This window comes from Nematolebias whitei, chromosome 20 (assembly GCF_014905685.2).
Source record: "Nematolebias whitei isolate Nwh7 chromosome 20, NemWhi1, whole genome shotgun sequence".
Classification (NCBI taxonomy): domain Eukaryota; kingdom Metazoa; phylum Chordata; class Actinopteri; order Cyprinodontiformes; family Rivulidae; genus Nematolebias; species Nematolebias whitei.
In genome coordinates, this window is record NC_056517.1 from 34,562,340 (window position 1) to 34,579,654 (window position 17,315).

Below are 17,315 nucleotides of genomic sequence, written 5' to 3' on the forward strand. Positions count from 1 at the left end.
TATAGTGGTCCTACAGACTGGTCCTATAGTGGTCCTACAGACTGGTCTTATAGTGGTTTTGTTTTTCTTCCCTCCCTCCTAAATGACCCCATCTCTACAGCGTAGAGGAGTGAGGTCATTCCTGCTGTCCAGGTAGATCAATTCAACATCTATGAAGGCCCTGCCGGACACACACTCACACCAGCTCACACACCCTCAGGGGCACATCCTCAGCATCCTTCACTCCAGCCCCCACCTCTTGAATGAGTAAAGTCACTAACAGCGGGGCTGGTTGCTCATGTGATCACACGTTTGCACGGTTTTCGCACATAAAGCGAACAGAGTGATGCAACGCATCTGATGTGCCAAATCTGAGCTCCGTAAACAAGCAGATGAAGGCAGACCCTGCCGTCCTGATGGGGAGCAGCACGTAATTCGGTGTGACACATGGGACGGGGGGAGAAAACACCCACTGAGGATTTCAGCGCTTTCAACTCTTTCAGTGGATCTCCGATCAAAGGAGCGCAATGTCTAGAACAGATGCCCGTGCTCCTGTAATATCAGATCTTACCTCTAAATGAGACTTGTAAAGTTACACAAACCATTTTTTATTACACAATCATACATTTGAAGTACAGGACATTAAAGGCACTGATGGCTAACGTTGATTAGCCGTGGCAACCATCTTGAATTGGGCTGACTCCACAAGTTAATTAGTTGTAGATGTGCAGCCAGTGATTATTTCATTAAAAGTTTCATTAAAGTCTGTCTGCTGGATTATTTCACGCTCCAGCTGCTCAGATGTGATTCAAGCAGAGGATGCACCATCTTGTGCTTTGGTTTCTTCTTGATTTACAACATTTCTGTTTGAAAGTAGACCAAGCTCCAGACAGGGCTGTGGATCATGGTGCACCTGGCACAGCAATTCATTGTGGTACTTTACATGTCAGCCCTTAATTGGTGCATCCATCTATGCTGGATTATGATTTTTGAGCAGAACGATACCCAACAAACCCTCACTACCATAAACCCAAATCTCAGTTGAATATGGTAAGCAGACCGAGCTAACTGGCTCGAGGCATAAAACACCTGGAAAGAAGAATTTTCCAATTTTTCCATTCCGGTAAATAAACACAACCAGTCAGTCGCTGGTTTTTAAACCCCACAATGAAGCACCATCTTCACTGCTTTTATTGAAACGCTGTAGGCGATCGACACAACAGGCTGGAGTAAACAAAATAATTAAATCTGATTAGTTTTAAACTGCTAAATGTTCTTCTGTTCAGGTTAAAGCGCTCCTCTTGAAGTTCACAACATCAAGCCATAAAACCCAAGCAGAACAGTCCGATGAAACGGTACGCCCGTGTCCCCTGTCGCTGAGGGATTTGAACAGTGAATGTTTGTAGTTTTCGAGATGAGTATTTTTCTGGGCTGAAATTAAACAGGAAGTGCATCTAAACCTTAATGTTTTTGGTGCAAGATCTTCCAGTGGGTAGGAGTTACGCTGTAGAAGAACAGAGGCAGCTCAGAGTGACAGATACTGGCAGGTGGAGGGAGCAGTTTGATCCACCACCAGGTGCAATGGCCAGTTCATATGTACCTGTATATGGTGGTGGTCATCTTGGATTTTGAAGCAGCAATCCAATTTTCAGTAGGGACCTTTCTTACACCTATATGCAGCCTCATACCAAAAAGAACGCCGATACCTCAATTACTTTTTCAAGTTATTGAGCTTGCAAGATGGATAGATGAACAGACTGAGAGTGTTTGATGGGAGCACATATTAAAAAATTCTACTTCATTGTAACAAATGTCTTCAGATCTTGATCTGAGCAGCTGAAGCTCCAGCTACAAATAGCCAACGCAGCCCGTCACATCTATACGGCAGAGTGGGGGTTAGCATCATTTAGCATACCCTGGGGACACCCCACTGGAACTAGGAGCTTTCACTCTGTGGAGGTTCTACACACGAGTCACGCAGCTGGGAGCAGATGTATTTGTCAGGGAATTTCACTACAATAATTGAAAGCCACAAATTAAATTATGATGCTTGATTCTCCAATTAAAAAAAAAAAAAAGCTTGAAACCGTTTAAGACCAAAAACTGAGAGATGCTTTCACAAACTGAAATGAAAGGATGATCGCACAGATTTCAACAAGAATAGCCATCCATTACTTTCCTTTACACAGCTCGTTTCCATTCAGGGTCGCAGGGAGCTGGTGTCCATCTCCAGCAGTCACTGCTCAGGAGGAGGGGGGAACCCTGGACACGTCTCCAGTCCATCACAGGGACACATGGAGACAAATAAGACAAACAACTTTCACTGTTTCCTGCACCTAATGACAATTTAGAGTTGCCATTAAACCTACCATGCTCATTTTAAGTCTGTGGGAGGAAACTTCACATAGAAATGCCAGGAGGAGAACCTGCAACCTTCTTGCTGTGAGGCAACAGGTCTAACCACTGTTAGTAGCAACTTCAACAGCATCTGAGATTAAAGTTGGCATTCATCAGGGTTCATGTCTCAGCCCACTGTTGTTTATTGTTGTGATGAACGCAGTTACTGAGCTTATTAGGTGAGAAGTGCCGTGGGATATGTTGTATGCAGATGACCTAGCTGTGGCTGAAGATTCTGAAGTTAATCTACAAGATAGTTTCAGACGGTGGCAGCAGGCAAATGAGAGTAAAGGTTTGAAAATAACCGTAGCAAAAACAAAGACTATGGTCTGCTCGAAAGCTAACGAGACCTTAATGATAATAGAGGAAATGGACTGAAGCAGGTCGAACCGTTCAAATATCTGGGGTCAGTGATAAATGTCAATGGAAGCTGTGAAGAAGACGTTAAACACAGAATTGGTGCGATGTGGCAAAAATGGAAGGAGCTGACAGGAGTGCTTTGTGACAAATGGATGCCGATTCATATTAAAGGGAAAGTGTACAAGATGATGGAGCACCCAGTATTGCTTTATGGAGCTGAGGTATGGACATTAAAGAGAAAGGAAGAGGAACTCCTGGAAAGAACAGAAATGCGGATGCTACGTGGGATTCTACAAGTATCCCTCAAGGACAGACGGCGAAATGACGATATCAGAAAAGCGCTCGGCGTGGCATGCATCACGCATAAGATACAGGAATCAAGAATGAGATGGTATGAGCATGTGCAGTGAATGGAAGATGAAACAAGGTAAAAAGGCTATTAAACACAGACGTTTTCGGTCAACATATCAGGGGCTGGAAAAAGAAGAGGTAGACGGACATGATCCAGCGGGATATGAAGACACTCATCTCACAACAGACGATACATGAAACAAAGCAAAATGGAGAAGAAGAATCCATTTGGCTCTGAAAGGAGTGGGACCTACAGCCTCAAGGAGAGAGTAGCAACTTCAGACCCTTAACTGCAGTATACGCTCTCAACGATAATAATAATAATAATAATAATAATAATAATAATAATGCATTTTATTTGTTAGCACCTTTCAAAACATCCAAGGACACTTCACAACATTAAAAACACAAAATAAAACAATACATAATTCAGCTAAAATGATGCCTAAATGAGAATTTCTCTCACAGATATACATGCATGTGGGGTCTACTTCCCCGTCGTGCTTCCCCGTGGTGGCCCCCCTGCCGCCAGTGCATTGGCGGCTCTCGGCATCTGGGGCTGGGTGGTGGTACTCTGGAGGGGCGGGTTGCCGGCGAGGCCTATGGACTCGTCGCTGCAGCCCTCCTGGGGTTTCTGCATTGTGGCCACTGGGGATCACCCGGGGCTTCCCTTTGCTTTTCTCTGGGGGGTGCAGTTGTTCCTGTTCGGAGACTCCCGGAACTCTGGGCTTGGGGGCCGCTGTGTGTCTGTGGCTCCGGTCTTCCTTGTGTTACCATCGTGTCCTGTGGGGACGTGTCTGTGGGTCCCCACATCCACTATTGAACTTTTTTATGGAGAAACCTTATAGTGACAAGCATGCTCACACAGGTGTTTAGATCCAGGTGTTTATCAGATACACACTCAACTGGGTTGTGGTGGCCCTTACCCTTACCCTTGACCACTCGGAAGTACCACAACGCCCCAAGAAAAACATCCTCTACATGTACATGTATTACCATGTACTGTATAAAATACTTTCTAATGATGTTATAAGTATCATTATATATGTTGTTTGTTGTGGTTTCTCGGTTTTGTCTTTTTTTTTCTTGCCGCAGGTCTAGAGGCAGACTTCAATGATGTTGATTTGTGTTCTCTTTATAACTCTCTCTTATTCCTATCTCCTTCTTTCCCTTTTAACACTTCTCCCAGTTTTCTGCTTTGTTTTCTTCTTTGTTTTTCATCCCCGTGTCCATTAAAAAAAAAAAAAAAAAAGAACGTATGAAGCTCACTGTCCTGATGTTGGCTTCAAACTGTGTTAGAATATTTAGTGGTCACTTGTGCATAATCCTCCTTAAGTAAAGTTATAAACTCTGAATTGCTGTTATCCTCATCAGAATGTTTCCTGAACACTAGAACCCAAAGGAGGGTCCTCGAGGCTGCCTTCGTGTCTTCTTTCAGCTTCTTTTCTCTTTTCGTCTGGTCTAAAGCTGCCTTTTTCAGGAGATTACGTAACTCTGAACAGTTGGTGAGCATATTGCGAGGTGAGTGTGGATTTTCTGAGGATGGAGGACCGAGATTAGCCTTTAGAACCGTCCCCCACTTGAAACATCCGCCCACTCCACCTTTTAAGAAGCAATACAAACCCCAATCCCCCCCCCATAGCGGGAGCCTTGAGCATCTGGAAGAATCATTGTTGACTCACACACACTCTCTACTTGGTTTCTGAAAATTATTCACATACAGAAACGTCTCACTGAAATCAGAAGAGCGTTCATGTTCCGGTGAAATCCCGTGACGGCTGCCGCCTCCAGAACCTCATTTAGGATTTTCTTTTAAAAATCTGTTGGACAGGAACTGCACTAGTTGTAGTTAAAAAATCAAACTTGTTACTGTGTCTCTTTTTTAATGGAAACGGCAGATACTCAAAGGTGAAGTGGGGGGAAATAAACAAATGTTAACGGTGCTTCATTGAAAACATTGGAAGAGAAAAATGACCGGAAAGTGAGCGTTTTGTGTTCTTTATGAATACACCTTGTCATCATCTGCAAACAGCTTGACCCTCGTTTCTGAACAAAGTCAGGAGTATAGACGAGACACATTTCTGGTGTGGAGACATTTTGGAAATTACTGATGTGCATGAACCAACCAGGGGCTAACCTGAACAATTATAGATGTCCGTTACCGACTGATGCTGTGGAAAACTCAGTAGCTTTGGCTTAAACCTCACTTTTTACAGTTTAAGTGATTAAAAAGTAGCTTCTTTTTTTTCAATGGTGGTTACCCTTGACCACTCGGAAGTACCACAATGCCCCAAGAAAAACATCCTCTACCACAACAAACCATTTCCTCTGCTGTTCAAGAATGACTCGAGGAAAATCTGGTCGAGAATCTGGATCCACAACATCTCAACATCCAAACCCACAAGATCCAAGTGCCAAACACCAGCAGAGGTCACAAATCCAAGATCAGAAAGATCTGAGCTGGGCATGTCACGGAGTAATCGTTATAATGGTAAATGGTAAATAGACTGTACTTATATAGCACCTTTGTCTTTTCAAGATACTCAGTGTTTTACACTACAATCTGTGCCCTCGTGTACCCATTCATACAGCACTCTATTAGATCTATGCAAAGCTAATCTGAACCTGTGGAGACTAATCAGTGCTTTAAATCACATTCACACATCAGAGGCAATGAGGGGTCAGTGTTTTGCCCAGGGACACTTCATCATGTGACTGCTGGTGGAATCGAACTCCCAACTCTCCCACTGGAGGACGACTGCTCTAACCACTCATCCACAGCTTCCCCTCATCAATAATCATGGCTGGACCTGAAAAGCTATACTCTGCAGATCAGTGATACGTTTGTTACGCCTGTCTGTTGTGGTGAAGAAGAAGCTGAGCTGAGAGGGAAAGCTCTCAATTTACTGGTCCATCGTCCAACCGTCACCTACAGCCACGAGATGTGGATCAAGACTGAAAGATCCTGGATTAAAGCAGCTGAAATCAGCTGCGTCTGTGACGGGGCTCAGCTTTAGAGATACGTAAGGTGAGGGCCAAGAGTCTGATTCTTGTGCTATATCCCCGAGCTGAGACTATTAAGAGACAAGTTGGTGAAAAATATCCTTCAACATTCACGGTTTGTTTTTGTGTTCACTTGAAATCATAGTCTCGGTTTTGTTGTCCACCTTCGGAGGTTCCACCACTTTCATGACTGAAACTACTGGAGTGAGCTTTTCAAATAAAGATTGGTAGATCAGGAGTAGTTCTTAAATAATCATTATTGATTGTTAGCATGTTTTTTTTGTTTTTAATCAGCAATTATGAAGCACAAGCCGGTGTATCTCATGCTGGTTCAAGCCCAGGAAAGTGGTGAGGGTTGTGTCAGGAAGGGTATCTGACGTACAACACTTTTGCTAAAACAATTACGCGAGTTCATCCAAATGACACCATAATAGATCGGTCGAGGCCCGGGTTAACAACGACCGCCACCAGTGCTGTTGACAAACAGGGTGTGGGCGGAAAATGTGATACTGTTAGTGGAACAACTTTGAGGAGGGAAACGTGTCAGGAGACAGAGAGAAGAGGAAAATCAAGAATGGAGGACTGAGGGTTGCAACTCTTAAATGTGGGGACCGTGCAAGCAAAGGTAGAGAGCTGGCTGGCTTGATGCAGAGAAGGAAGGTAGATGTTTTATGTGTCCAAGAGACCAAGTGGAAGGGCAGCAAGTAGGCCTGTCATGATAACAAATTTTGCTCAGCGAAATTATTGCGATAAATGATAATGTTTGAAATTTGACAATAATTGGTAATTATTGTCAATTATTTTTCTTTTACATTTTGTACTTTTGCTGGATGTAACTGGAACCCTGTGTACACAGTTTCCTTCCACCACATGTGGTGAGTATGACGAATAAAGAAACTGACGAATCCAACAATGTTCAGATCCGGATGGTTTCTTTATTTGCCGAGACGGTTCGTCCTTCATCCAAAAGACTTCTTCAGTCCGAGGAGCCACAGTTTCAGTACAAGATGTCGTCCAGGTTTAAGACACCCAGACAACAAAATGTCTTTTTTTGCAGACTTCCATGTAATGAATCATTCTCTGAATTAAACAAAATCATAGACAAAAGGTAAATATTGCAAGTGTTTCTAAGACAAGCTTACGCTCTCTCATGCAAAGCTACCAAACGTACTGTAAATCTTATTTTTCTGCATTAAGATCTAGTTCCATGCAGGTTTACACGCCGTGTTGAATCTGGGGAGTTTGTAAATCTGTCAGAAAGTAGGACGGCAAAGAAACGAGGCTCGGTTTGTCGACCTGCACGCGAGTTGTTCTCATCTTTGATCTTGACCACAGTCTCTTCGCTTCGGCTTCTCTCAGCGGTGGCCTATAAATACCTGGCATGTTTGCACAGCCAGGCAACCTCAGTACCAGCACCATGCTGAGATGAAACACTTTGACATTACCGTCTCTTCAGGGCAAGCAACCGAACACTTCCTGCATAAAATGCTGAGTAACTTGAACTATATTTTCTGAATAAACGTCGACGGGTCCTAATGCAATCCAATACCCGTCAACTTTCATACATGAAGCCCAATAAGAGTCTGGAACTTTCTGTTATAATAAAATAAGCTGACGAAATGCAGATATTTTAATGTATTTAAAAAGTATAAGAAATGTGAAGTCTGTGGGAAGATAAATAGATGGTTTTCAAAATGTTGGAAAGTTTAGTCAGAAAGAAAAAAAAAGTGATATCAATAATCAATTTGGCTTAAAAAAAACATCAAACGGTGAAGAACCAGATGTATTAATGAGTACTTACTCTCCGTGTCATAAATCAGAACCAGATCAAGAGTGTGATGATGACAATGAGTAGCTGTGTGGACGTTTTGGGTAAAACTAATTGATTTTATTACATTTTTAAAGGTTATACATGAGCTATCACTTTGAACATCAACATGAATATTTGAAATCACCCACTACTGAATTGTAATACTAATTCAGTAGTACTAATGAATTGTAGTACTGAACTGTAGCTAAAAACTACCAAGCAGTCGCTAAAAAAGCAAGTGAGTAAAAACAAACAAATGCTAATATTAGCTAAACTTTCGCTAAAATTAGCAAACCAATAGCTAAAATATGCTAAAGAAAATGTAAAACTTTATCATCAAAACAGTAGCTATAATTAGCTGAACAACGGCTAAAGTTAGCAAAACTATAGTTGAAATTAACCAAACAGAAAGTAAAATAGTAGCTAAAATTACCTAAAGATGATGAAGCTAAAATTACGAAAACAATTGATAAGCAATTGGATAAACAGTTGATAAATTTACCAAAACAAATGCAATAACTAGCAAAACATTTCCTAAAAGCGTCTTTGTAAAACAACAAAGTCCATGCTCAGTCATCCAGGTATTATCCAGGCTTCTTTGTAAAAGTTCCTAAAAGTCATCAGACTGTAGCTAAAGCTAAAATAAACAAAAACGATAGCTACAAAAGTGAAAAGATGGTACAGCTAAATTAGCAATACAGCATGCATAAGCAAAACATTAAAGTTAAGCAAAACAAAAGCTAAAATGTTAATGTTAGCTAAACCATAACAAAAATGTAAAGAGCAGAATTGCTGCTTAAAACTAAAAAATAAGTAGCTTAAAGCTAACACACACCTAACATTAGCTAATAAGAGCTGAACAGTAGCTCAAAGTGAAACATAGCATAAGAAGATAAAAATAGAGGAACTATGCAGAAGCAGATTTGATGTTTTGGTGGAATTTGTGCATTTCCATGAGTATTTTTTTAAATAATCTAAAATATGAACTGAAATTACTGATTTATGAATTAATAAAATACATTTTTACAGAACGATGGTGTAAATGTGCGGCTGCAGCTGTTTCGGTTCATTCTGATCGGATCAGAACTGTTCGTCTGATGGTGCTGACGATCCAAAGTCTTGATGTCCCAGCTTTCCCTGAACGCACCGCAAGATGCTGCCTGCTGTCTTTAACCTCATCGAGGTAAAGAACCTCGCAGAACGAGTTGTTATCGCAGCTGTAGCCGATTCACTCATCTGGACCAGAACATCTGCAGACGTGTCACCACTTTCAGATGGGACAAATTAGAAGTTTTGATTTTGACACGGCATTTAAAGCAGATCTGAGAGGACAAAGATTGATATATAAAGGTTATTGATGGGAGTTTCTTCCTCTGACTGATCAATTCGGCTGCAGCAGATCTGTTGGGTCGGACTCATCCGTGCACTCTGAGGCCGAGCTGAAGGGGGAGGAACACCGACTCATCTGACTCCTATCAGTTGTATTAAAAACACATTGATGGGGTTTCCTCGCAGCCTTGAAGTGGATAATGAGGTGAAAGTTTCCAGCATGGAGTGGGAGGTTTCACTTTGTGGCTGTCTGCCTCTTAAACCTACTATTAACTTGTCTGACCTGTGGAGCTGTGAACGCGCCGACAGCTGTCCGAACCGGAGGAACGCTGCGAGCCGAAGCACCCCACTGACATTTAATGAAAACGCTAAACTGAGTAAAGGGAAAACATTAAAGGGGATGCTAATACGAGTAAACCAGGGCCTGAAATGAGCATAAATATGGCTAAAATGTAGCTAAAATAAGCATAGCGCATGCTAAAAACGAAAAACAAGTAGCAAAGAGCTAAAAGGAGCGGTACTACAGCTATAAATAGCAAAACAAGAGCTGCAAGAATTAGCCAAACAACAGTTGAAAGTAACGAAACAGAAGCCGCAACAAGCATAGAACAAGCTAAAAATTTTAAGCAGCAAAAAGCTAAAAACCGCAAAATAGTAGCAAAAAGCTACAAGCAGCAAAATCAAAGCTAAAATTAAGAAAACAGAGATGCTAAAATGACTAGCACAATAGCTGAAAGTAACGAAACAGAAGCTAAAATAGGCAGAGCAAAAGCGAAAAATTAAAATCCGCAGAACAGTTGCTAAAAGCTAAAAACGGCTACGTTTGAGCAAGGAGCTAAACGGTAACTAAAATTGATGGGGACTGCTGCGTTGCGGCCATTTAAACATTTTGATTGGACAGTATGTGTTGGGGTTCGCTCTCAGCTACCACCACACCAAATTTCAGCTCAATATATTTTAAAATTGTTATTGTATTTTCCCCTTTTAGCTAAGGCGGCCATCTTGGATATTTTATTTGCATTAGGAATGTATATCAACTCGCTCTCAGCTACAACCATACTAAATCTCAGCTCAATATCTCAAAGAACGGCCGAGTTATAGTCAATTTTGATTTCTCTGAGGTAGCTGTGGCAGCCATCTTGAACCAAAATGGCTCCAAAAGTTAGTGTTTTGCTCAGAGGCCGCTCCACTCTAGGTCATGTGACCTCACTGTGTCAATTAGAGGCTGTGACGAGTTCTGTCACGGTCTGTTTCTTCTGTTTTAGCTTTTACTTACTGTTCTGCAGGTTGTAGCTTAATTTGATGATTAACAAATCGTAGATTTTAGCAACTTCTCACAATTTTAGCTTTTAGCTACGGTTTCGCTAATTCTAACCAATGTTTGCTAATTTTAACCTTTTGTATACTTTTTTAGCTGATTTTAGCTTTATTGCTTAGTAGCTTAGGTCTTAGTAGCTTTTAGCTGTTATTTTGGTAATTCAACATTTAGCTTATTTTAGTTAGCTTTAGTTAAGCTTATGTAGCTTTACCTTTACTTAAACTACTTTCTGTTTTTAAATTTCAGCTCCTGCTACAAACTTTTTACATTCAGTTTTACTAGTTCATGTTTAGCTACTTAATTGTCTTTTTTAGTTTTTATCTACAGTTTTGCATGTTTTAGCTTTGAGTTACTGTTCTAATAATTCTAGCTTTTAGCTACTGTTTTGCTGATTTTAGCTTTTGGCAACAATTTTGATGGAGTTAACTTGCAGATCCTGTATTGCTAAGTTTAGCTTTTAGCTTTTGTTTTGCTAATTTAACTTTAACAGCTTAGTTTCAGCTTATTTGACACTTATTGTAGCAGAAACTGTAGCTTGTTAGGTTAATCTGTGTTCTGTTACACTGATGTTGTCTTCCTCCTCATCCTCCTCCTCCTCCTCCTCCTCCTCCTCCTCCTCCTCCTCGGGGGATCTGACTCGGCTGCAGTCGAACACTTTGATGATTTAAAGTTGACACGTTGCCTCCAGTGAATCTAACAAGCTGGAATCGGGCTGCAGGCCGTTAGCGCGCCTCGCTCGGTTGCTCCTGTCGAGGCTAACGGTGTGAGGAGGGGGTTTAGCTGCTGCTCAGCATTTTTCGCCTTCTGTCGTTTTAATAGCAGCTGCTGTGTGCCTGTTTATTTTAGAGCTGGTCTCAATCTGATTCAACAGTTGAGTCTTTGTCCAAAATAATAATAATAACAATAATAATAGTAATAATAATGATAATAATAGTAATAATAATAATAATAATAATAATAATAATAATAATAATAGTAATAATAATGATAATAATAGTAATAATAATGATAATAATAATAATAATAAAGCCTGGTGTTTGGAAATTTGGTACTTGTTAGAGACGATTTTTGTTTCAGTAAGCAAAAATTAATTTCTAAGCTAATATTAGCAAATACCTAACTAAATGCTAAAGGTAGCAGAAGGCTAACTAAAAACATGAAACAATTCAGTAAATGCTAAAGGTAGCAAAAGGCTAAACAAAAGTAGCAAAAACCTAACTAAAACCAACAAAACTGGCAATAACAAAAAGCAGCAAGTTGTCTCAAAGCTAAAATTAGCAACAAAACACTAAATGCTAAAGATAGCAAAAGGCTAGCTAAAAGCAGCATACAGTTCACTAGTTGATAAAGGCTAAATAAAAAGCTAAATAAAAGTAGCAAAAAGTTAACTAAAAGTAACAAAACCTTGACAAGAATCTAAAGCAAAAATAAAAGGTTGTTTCAAAGCTAAAATTAGCAAAAGGCTAACTAAATGCTACAGGTAGCAAAGGATTGTTAAAAGCAGCAAATAATACATTAAATACTAAAAGTAGAAAAAGGCTAAATAAAAGAAGAAAAAGCTAGCTAAAAGTAACAAAAGGCTAGCAAGGCAGATAAAGCAACAAAAGATTTTTAAAGCTAAAAGTAGCAAAAGGATAAACTAAGGTAGCAAAGGCTAGCTAAAAATAACAAACGGTAAACTAAAAGTTGACGGTAACAAAAGGCTAGCAAGAAGCTAAAGCAACAAAAGGCTGTCCAAAAGCCCTAAAAGTAGCAGGATAACAGCTAAAAGGGAAAACGGCAAAATGGTAGCTAAATGCTAACAGTAGCAGAATGGTAGCTTAAAAGTAAAAAATATCAGAACTACAGATAAAAACTAAAAAAGCATGAAAAGACAAAAGTAGAGCCAGTAAGCTAAAGCAGATTTTGGGTAGGAAACTAGTCAGCTAGTTTTATGTAAATAAAAAATAAAGTTAAAAAGCATAAACGTTATGAAATCCAATAGTCATGCATCGCCTGAATGAGCTGAATGTTTTGAAATGAACGTCTAAAACAGCACAAAGTCTGCAGAAGTGGTTTTATAACTGAAAACCTAAAAAAACATGAAGACAAAGGTCCGAGCGCTGAGTCAGCGTTTCTGAAACGGGGCTCTTTCTGTCCCGCCTGTTTCAGCTCCAAGCCGAGGCTCGCCACTTCCCTTATTCTGTTGAAACAGCCGAAGTGTTTCAGCTTTCTGGCTCAAGAAACGTTACACAAAGAGGGCCGCGGCCGCCGGGCGCCGATCATCGCAACTGTTTCACAAGCGGCCGAGTTTGATCAGAGAGTTGCCACCTGACCCGCTGGCCCGAAACAGGAAGTTCAAACCGAACTTGTCAACGTGCAAGTCATGCAGCCGCCTTCAGACACGCTTATATTTAACAAAGTGATAAATGACTGAATGTTTGAAGGTCTACTGTTCATTTCTGCATCATCTGACAGAGATGGCTTCCAGCATGATGTTAACAACCTCTTTACATTTCCTCAGACTTCCAGCCCCCCCCATACTATACACTCTAGATATGAGACGCTGATGTCTGCAGCTCTTTAGCTCCTCTAAAGGCTGAGATTTCTCACTAAAGCTCCAGAGAAGTTCTTGTGGGGGTCAGAGAGCCTCAGACAGCTGTGTGAGCAAACGATAAGAGAACTACCTTCCAAACATCTGGAGCGACGAGGAGCCGAGCGCGTCTGCGGCCTCCTTACCTTCCCAAAGTTCCTGACGTCGAAAAGGTCGAAGGCGTCGAACAGTTCGCTTTTCTTCATCCCGAATGTGTCGCTGCACGCCGCCAGGAACGTCCTGATGTTCTTCAGGCACAGGAACTGTCGGGAGGACAGAGAGGTGAGTCGGTGGCAGGAAACACTCGGGCACGAATCCAGCAGTTAATGTCGTTAAAGTTTGTTTTAAAGTTAAAGTCGAGTTTGGTTTAAAAATGAGCCCGATGGTGGGCCGAACTGAGCACACCCATGGCCCTGATTTGGCCCCCGGGCCGCCAGTTGAATAACAAATTATGCAAAACAAAATGCTAATTCATTTATGTGTTCTGAAGAAAAAAAACTAACTTTAAGGTTTTATTTTGTGCTTTTTTTTCTATCTAAGCTAACGTTTATTTGTAGTACTAAAGCAGGACGACGCAACAAAAACAGCTAAAGAAACTAGCTGTGAAAGAGCAGCGTTAGCGCTGCTGAAATCTGCTGAACAAGCTGAAACTGAGTGTGTAAAACTAAAACGAGCAAAGGTCAGATAACAAATTTATTCACTGCCAAACATAAGCTGAAATCCCAAAGTACCTAAATGTTATCTATAAGTAGCAAACACTGGCTAAAAACTATATGTAGCAAAACGGTAGCTAACTGCTAAAAGTAGCAAAAGGCTAGCTGAAAGCAAAAGGTAGCATGACTGTAGCTAAAAGGTAAAAGTAGCAAGAAAAAACAAGCTGTCAATAAAAGTCTAGCAAAGAGTTAAACGCAAAAAAAATAGCAAAATGCTAGCTAAAACTATCAAAAAGCTGACTAAAAGTTAAGGTAGCAGAGCTGTAGCTAAAATAAAAGTAAAAAAAAAAAAAAAAGCTAAAGCTTAAGGTAAAAGTTGCACAAAAAACTAGCTAAAAATAAAGTTTAGCTAAGATAAAAATACCAAAAGATGAGCTAAAAGCATAAAGTATCAAAAGGCTATCTAAAAGCAAAAGATAGCACGGCTGCAGCTAAAATGTAAAAGTAGCAAAAAACTAACTAAACATAAGTAAAGTCTAGTTGAGTTAAAAACAAGAAGTAGCAAAAGGCTAGCTAAACGTAGCTAAGGGCTTGCTAGAAGTTAAGGCAGCAGAGATGTAGCTAAAATGTAAAGTAAATAAACAAGCTAAAGTTTAAGGTAGCACTCAAAGTTAAAAGTAGCAAAAAAAACAAGCTAAAAATAAGAAAAGTTTAGCTAGCAGTTAAAAATATCAAAAGGTGAGTTAAAAGCAAAAGATAGCACAGATGTAGCTAAAATTTAATGGTAGCTAAAAGCTAAACATAAAAAAGTTTAGTTGAGTTAAAAACAAGAAGTAGCAAAAGGCTAGCTAAAACTAGAAAAGTCTGGCCAAAGGTTAAGGCGTTAGAGAAGTAGCATAAATTTAAAGTAGCTAAAAGCTAAAGGTAGCAACAAAGCAACTAAAAGTGGCATAAAAACAAACGGAGCCAGTAGCTGAAACATGTCAAAGATGAAGCTTTTAAGAAACAGAACAGATCTTTTTGTGTTTTCTATGAGGAAAATCTTAAATAAAGTTGATTTTAAAAAGTATAAACGTAAAAACCAGAAGTCATCGCAGGATCTCCTGAACACTTGATCAGTTAAATCATCTAATGAACTCGAGATGTTTTGCCGCCTCTTTTGCAACTTAAAACTTGTCGACTTTTGGGACCAGTCTATATCGTCATCATGTAGCTTCTCTGTGCCCCACCCCCACGACGCACACCGAGCTGAAAGCACCGACTCGGAGAAGGAGTCCTCACTTGACCCCCAGTCCTGGTGAAGCGCTCGGAACGACAGAGTTAACGAGAGCACATGAGCTAACCAACCCTCCACAGCTGGGCCTTCCTGCAGGGTGGAGGAGAAAATCAAACTGACATGACATCATCCTGGGGTGTAACCTGTTTTCTCCCATGGCTGAGATCAACCTACAGAACATCTGGACCTTAAAGTGTTCTCTGTCCACAAACGGGCACAATTTCTGCTGAGTTTACCAGTTACTGGTCTCTGCAGGTAAGAACCGCTTTACGAAGATATGTTCTGTGCAGAAGCATTGTAGGGGGTTCTAAACGTACAACTAGAGGAGTTGCATGTAGTGCGAAAATGCAGTGCAAATGCTTATTGCAGAAGAACTTGCAGAAAAACAGCTGAAATAAGCTAAAAACATGCTGAAATGTAGCTGAAATGGAAGAACACGCCCAAATTAGCAGAAGAAAGCAGAAAGAACACATTTGCTGAATTAGGTTTAAATAAGCAGAAATGAGCACAAAATTTAGGAAATTAACTAAAAACAAGCTGAAATTAGCGACCAAAAAAAAGCTGAAAAGTAGCTGAAAATGCAGAAAGAAGCTTAAATTACAGAAGGAAGTAGAGAGAGCACATATTTGCTGAATTAGGCTGAAAAAAGCTGAAATTAGCTAAAAAAAAAAAAAGTGGAATTAGCTGAAAAAGCTCAAATTAGCATAAAACAGCTAAATAGTAACTGAAATAGCAGAAAAAGCTGAAACTAGCAGAAAAAAGCTGAAAGCTGAAATTAGCATAAAGAAGTTAGAAGAAATACAAAAATGTTGTAGTTAGCAGAAAAAATCTGAAAGGAGCACAAAACAGCTGTAAAAATAGCAGAAATTAGCAAAAATAGCTGCAAAGTAGCCGAAAAGGCAGAAAGAAGCTTAAACTACCCAAAGGAATTGGAAAGAGTTGACACGAGCTTAAAAAAAGTGAAATTAGCTGGAAAAGCTCAAATTTGCAACAACAGCTAAATAGTAGCTGAAATTGACAGGTAAAAGCTAAAAGGAGCATAACAAGCTGGAATTGGCCGAACGAAGTTAAAGAAACACAAAAATATTGTAGTTAGCAGAAAGAATCTGAAGGAGAACAAAACAGCTGACATTTGCTGAAAGGAGCTGAAAAAAGTTAAAATTTCCACAAGTAAGCTGTAAGAAGCTGAAGCAGAACAGAATGTGAAAGGAGCAGTAAAAGGTTGTAAACACATCTAAAGATGTGAAGGATGGAAAATGAGCTCAATTCGTTTTCTTTGAGAAAAAAGTGGCAGAAAAGGTTAAATATTTCAAAAAGCTAAAGTTGCACCAAAACCAAAAGTCATAGCACTGTTCCCCTAAACGAGCTGAAGGAGTTTTGACACCTAAATTGCTGAAATATCTTAAAAACTGCAGAACGAGAATCACGCCTGAATTCGTAATAATAAATACAAACAGGAAAACAATAGTGTGGATGCTGACTAAGCATTCACATAAATAGGAAACTGTTTCAGGGTCCAAAGTTATTACAAGTATTAGAGGAAGTCCTTCATGCTATCATTGTTTGGGGCCAGAATTACACAGTTAAGTATGTCAAAGAAGACGGGGGGCGTGAGATCGACTGACAGACAGGTGCAACTTCTGCAGTAATGAGAACTCTTTACCGGCCTTTTTTGGTGAAGAGAGAGCTGAGCTGCACGGAGAAGCTCTCCGTCTACTGATCGGTTTACGTTCCTACCCTCACCTATGGTCATGAACTCTGAGTAGTGACTGAAAGAGCAAAATCACAGACGAAGTGGATCGAAATGAGTTTTCCAGCAGGGTAGCAGACGGGTAAGAAGTTCAGTTCTCCAGGAGAGATTTGGAGCAGAGCTGCTGCTCCTCCACATCCAGAGGAGCCAGTTGAGGTGGTTTGGACATCTGGTAAGGATGGCCTCTTGATACCTCCATAGGGACATGTTCTGAGCATGTCCAACTGGGACAAGACCCCAGGGAAGACCTGGGACATATTGGAGAGACTATGTGTCTTGGCTGGTCTTGGAACACCTTAAGAGTCCTCCCAGAAGAACTGGAAGAGGAGGTTGTGGAATGAGATGGACAGATGGATGGACAGCAATCAACATTATCCATCCATCTATCTAAACCATAAGTTTGGAACTGCTTCTGCAACTAAAAATTGGATGGATGGATGGATGGATGATGGATGGAGGAACGGACAGACGGATGGACAGTAATCAACATTATCCATCCATCTATCCAAACCATAAG

At 40.4% G+C, this 17,315-nt stretch overlaps 1 protein-coding gene across 1 annotated transcript in view; it reads right to left on the reverse strand.

Moving 5' to 3' along the window:
* Positions 1-17,315, reverse strand: part of LOC119426428 (guanine nucleotide exchange factor VAV3) — an 84,610-nt gene that overhangs the window by 50,968 nt on the left and 16,327 nt on the right. The window contains exon 2 of the mRNA XM_037693989.1: positions 13,266-13,382. Coding sequence (XP_037549917.1) covers positions 13,266-13,382 — 117 coding nt within the window. The remainder of the gene's footprint in view (positions 1-13,265; positions 13,383-17,315) is intronic.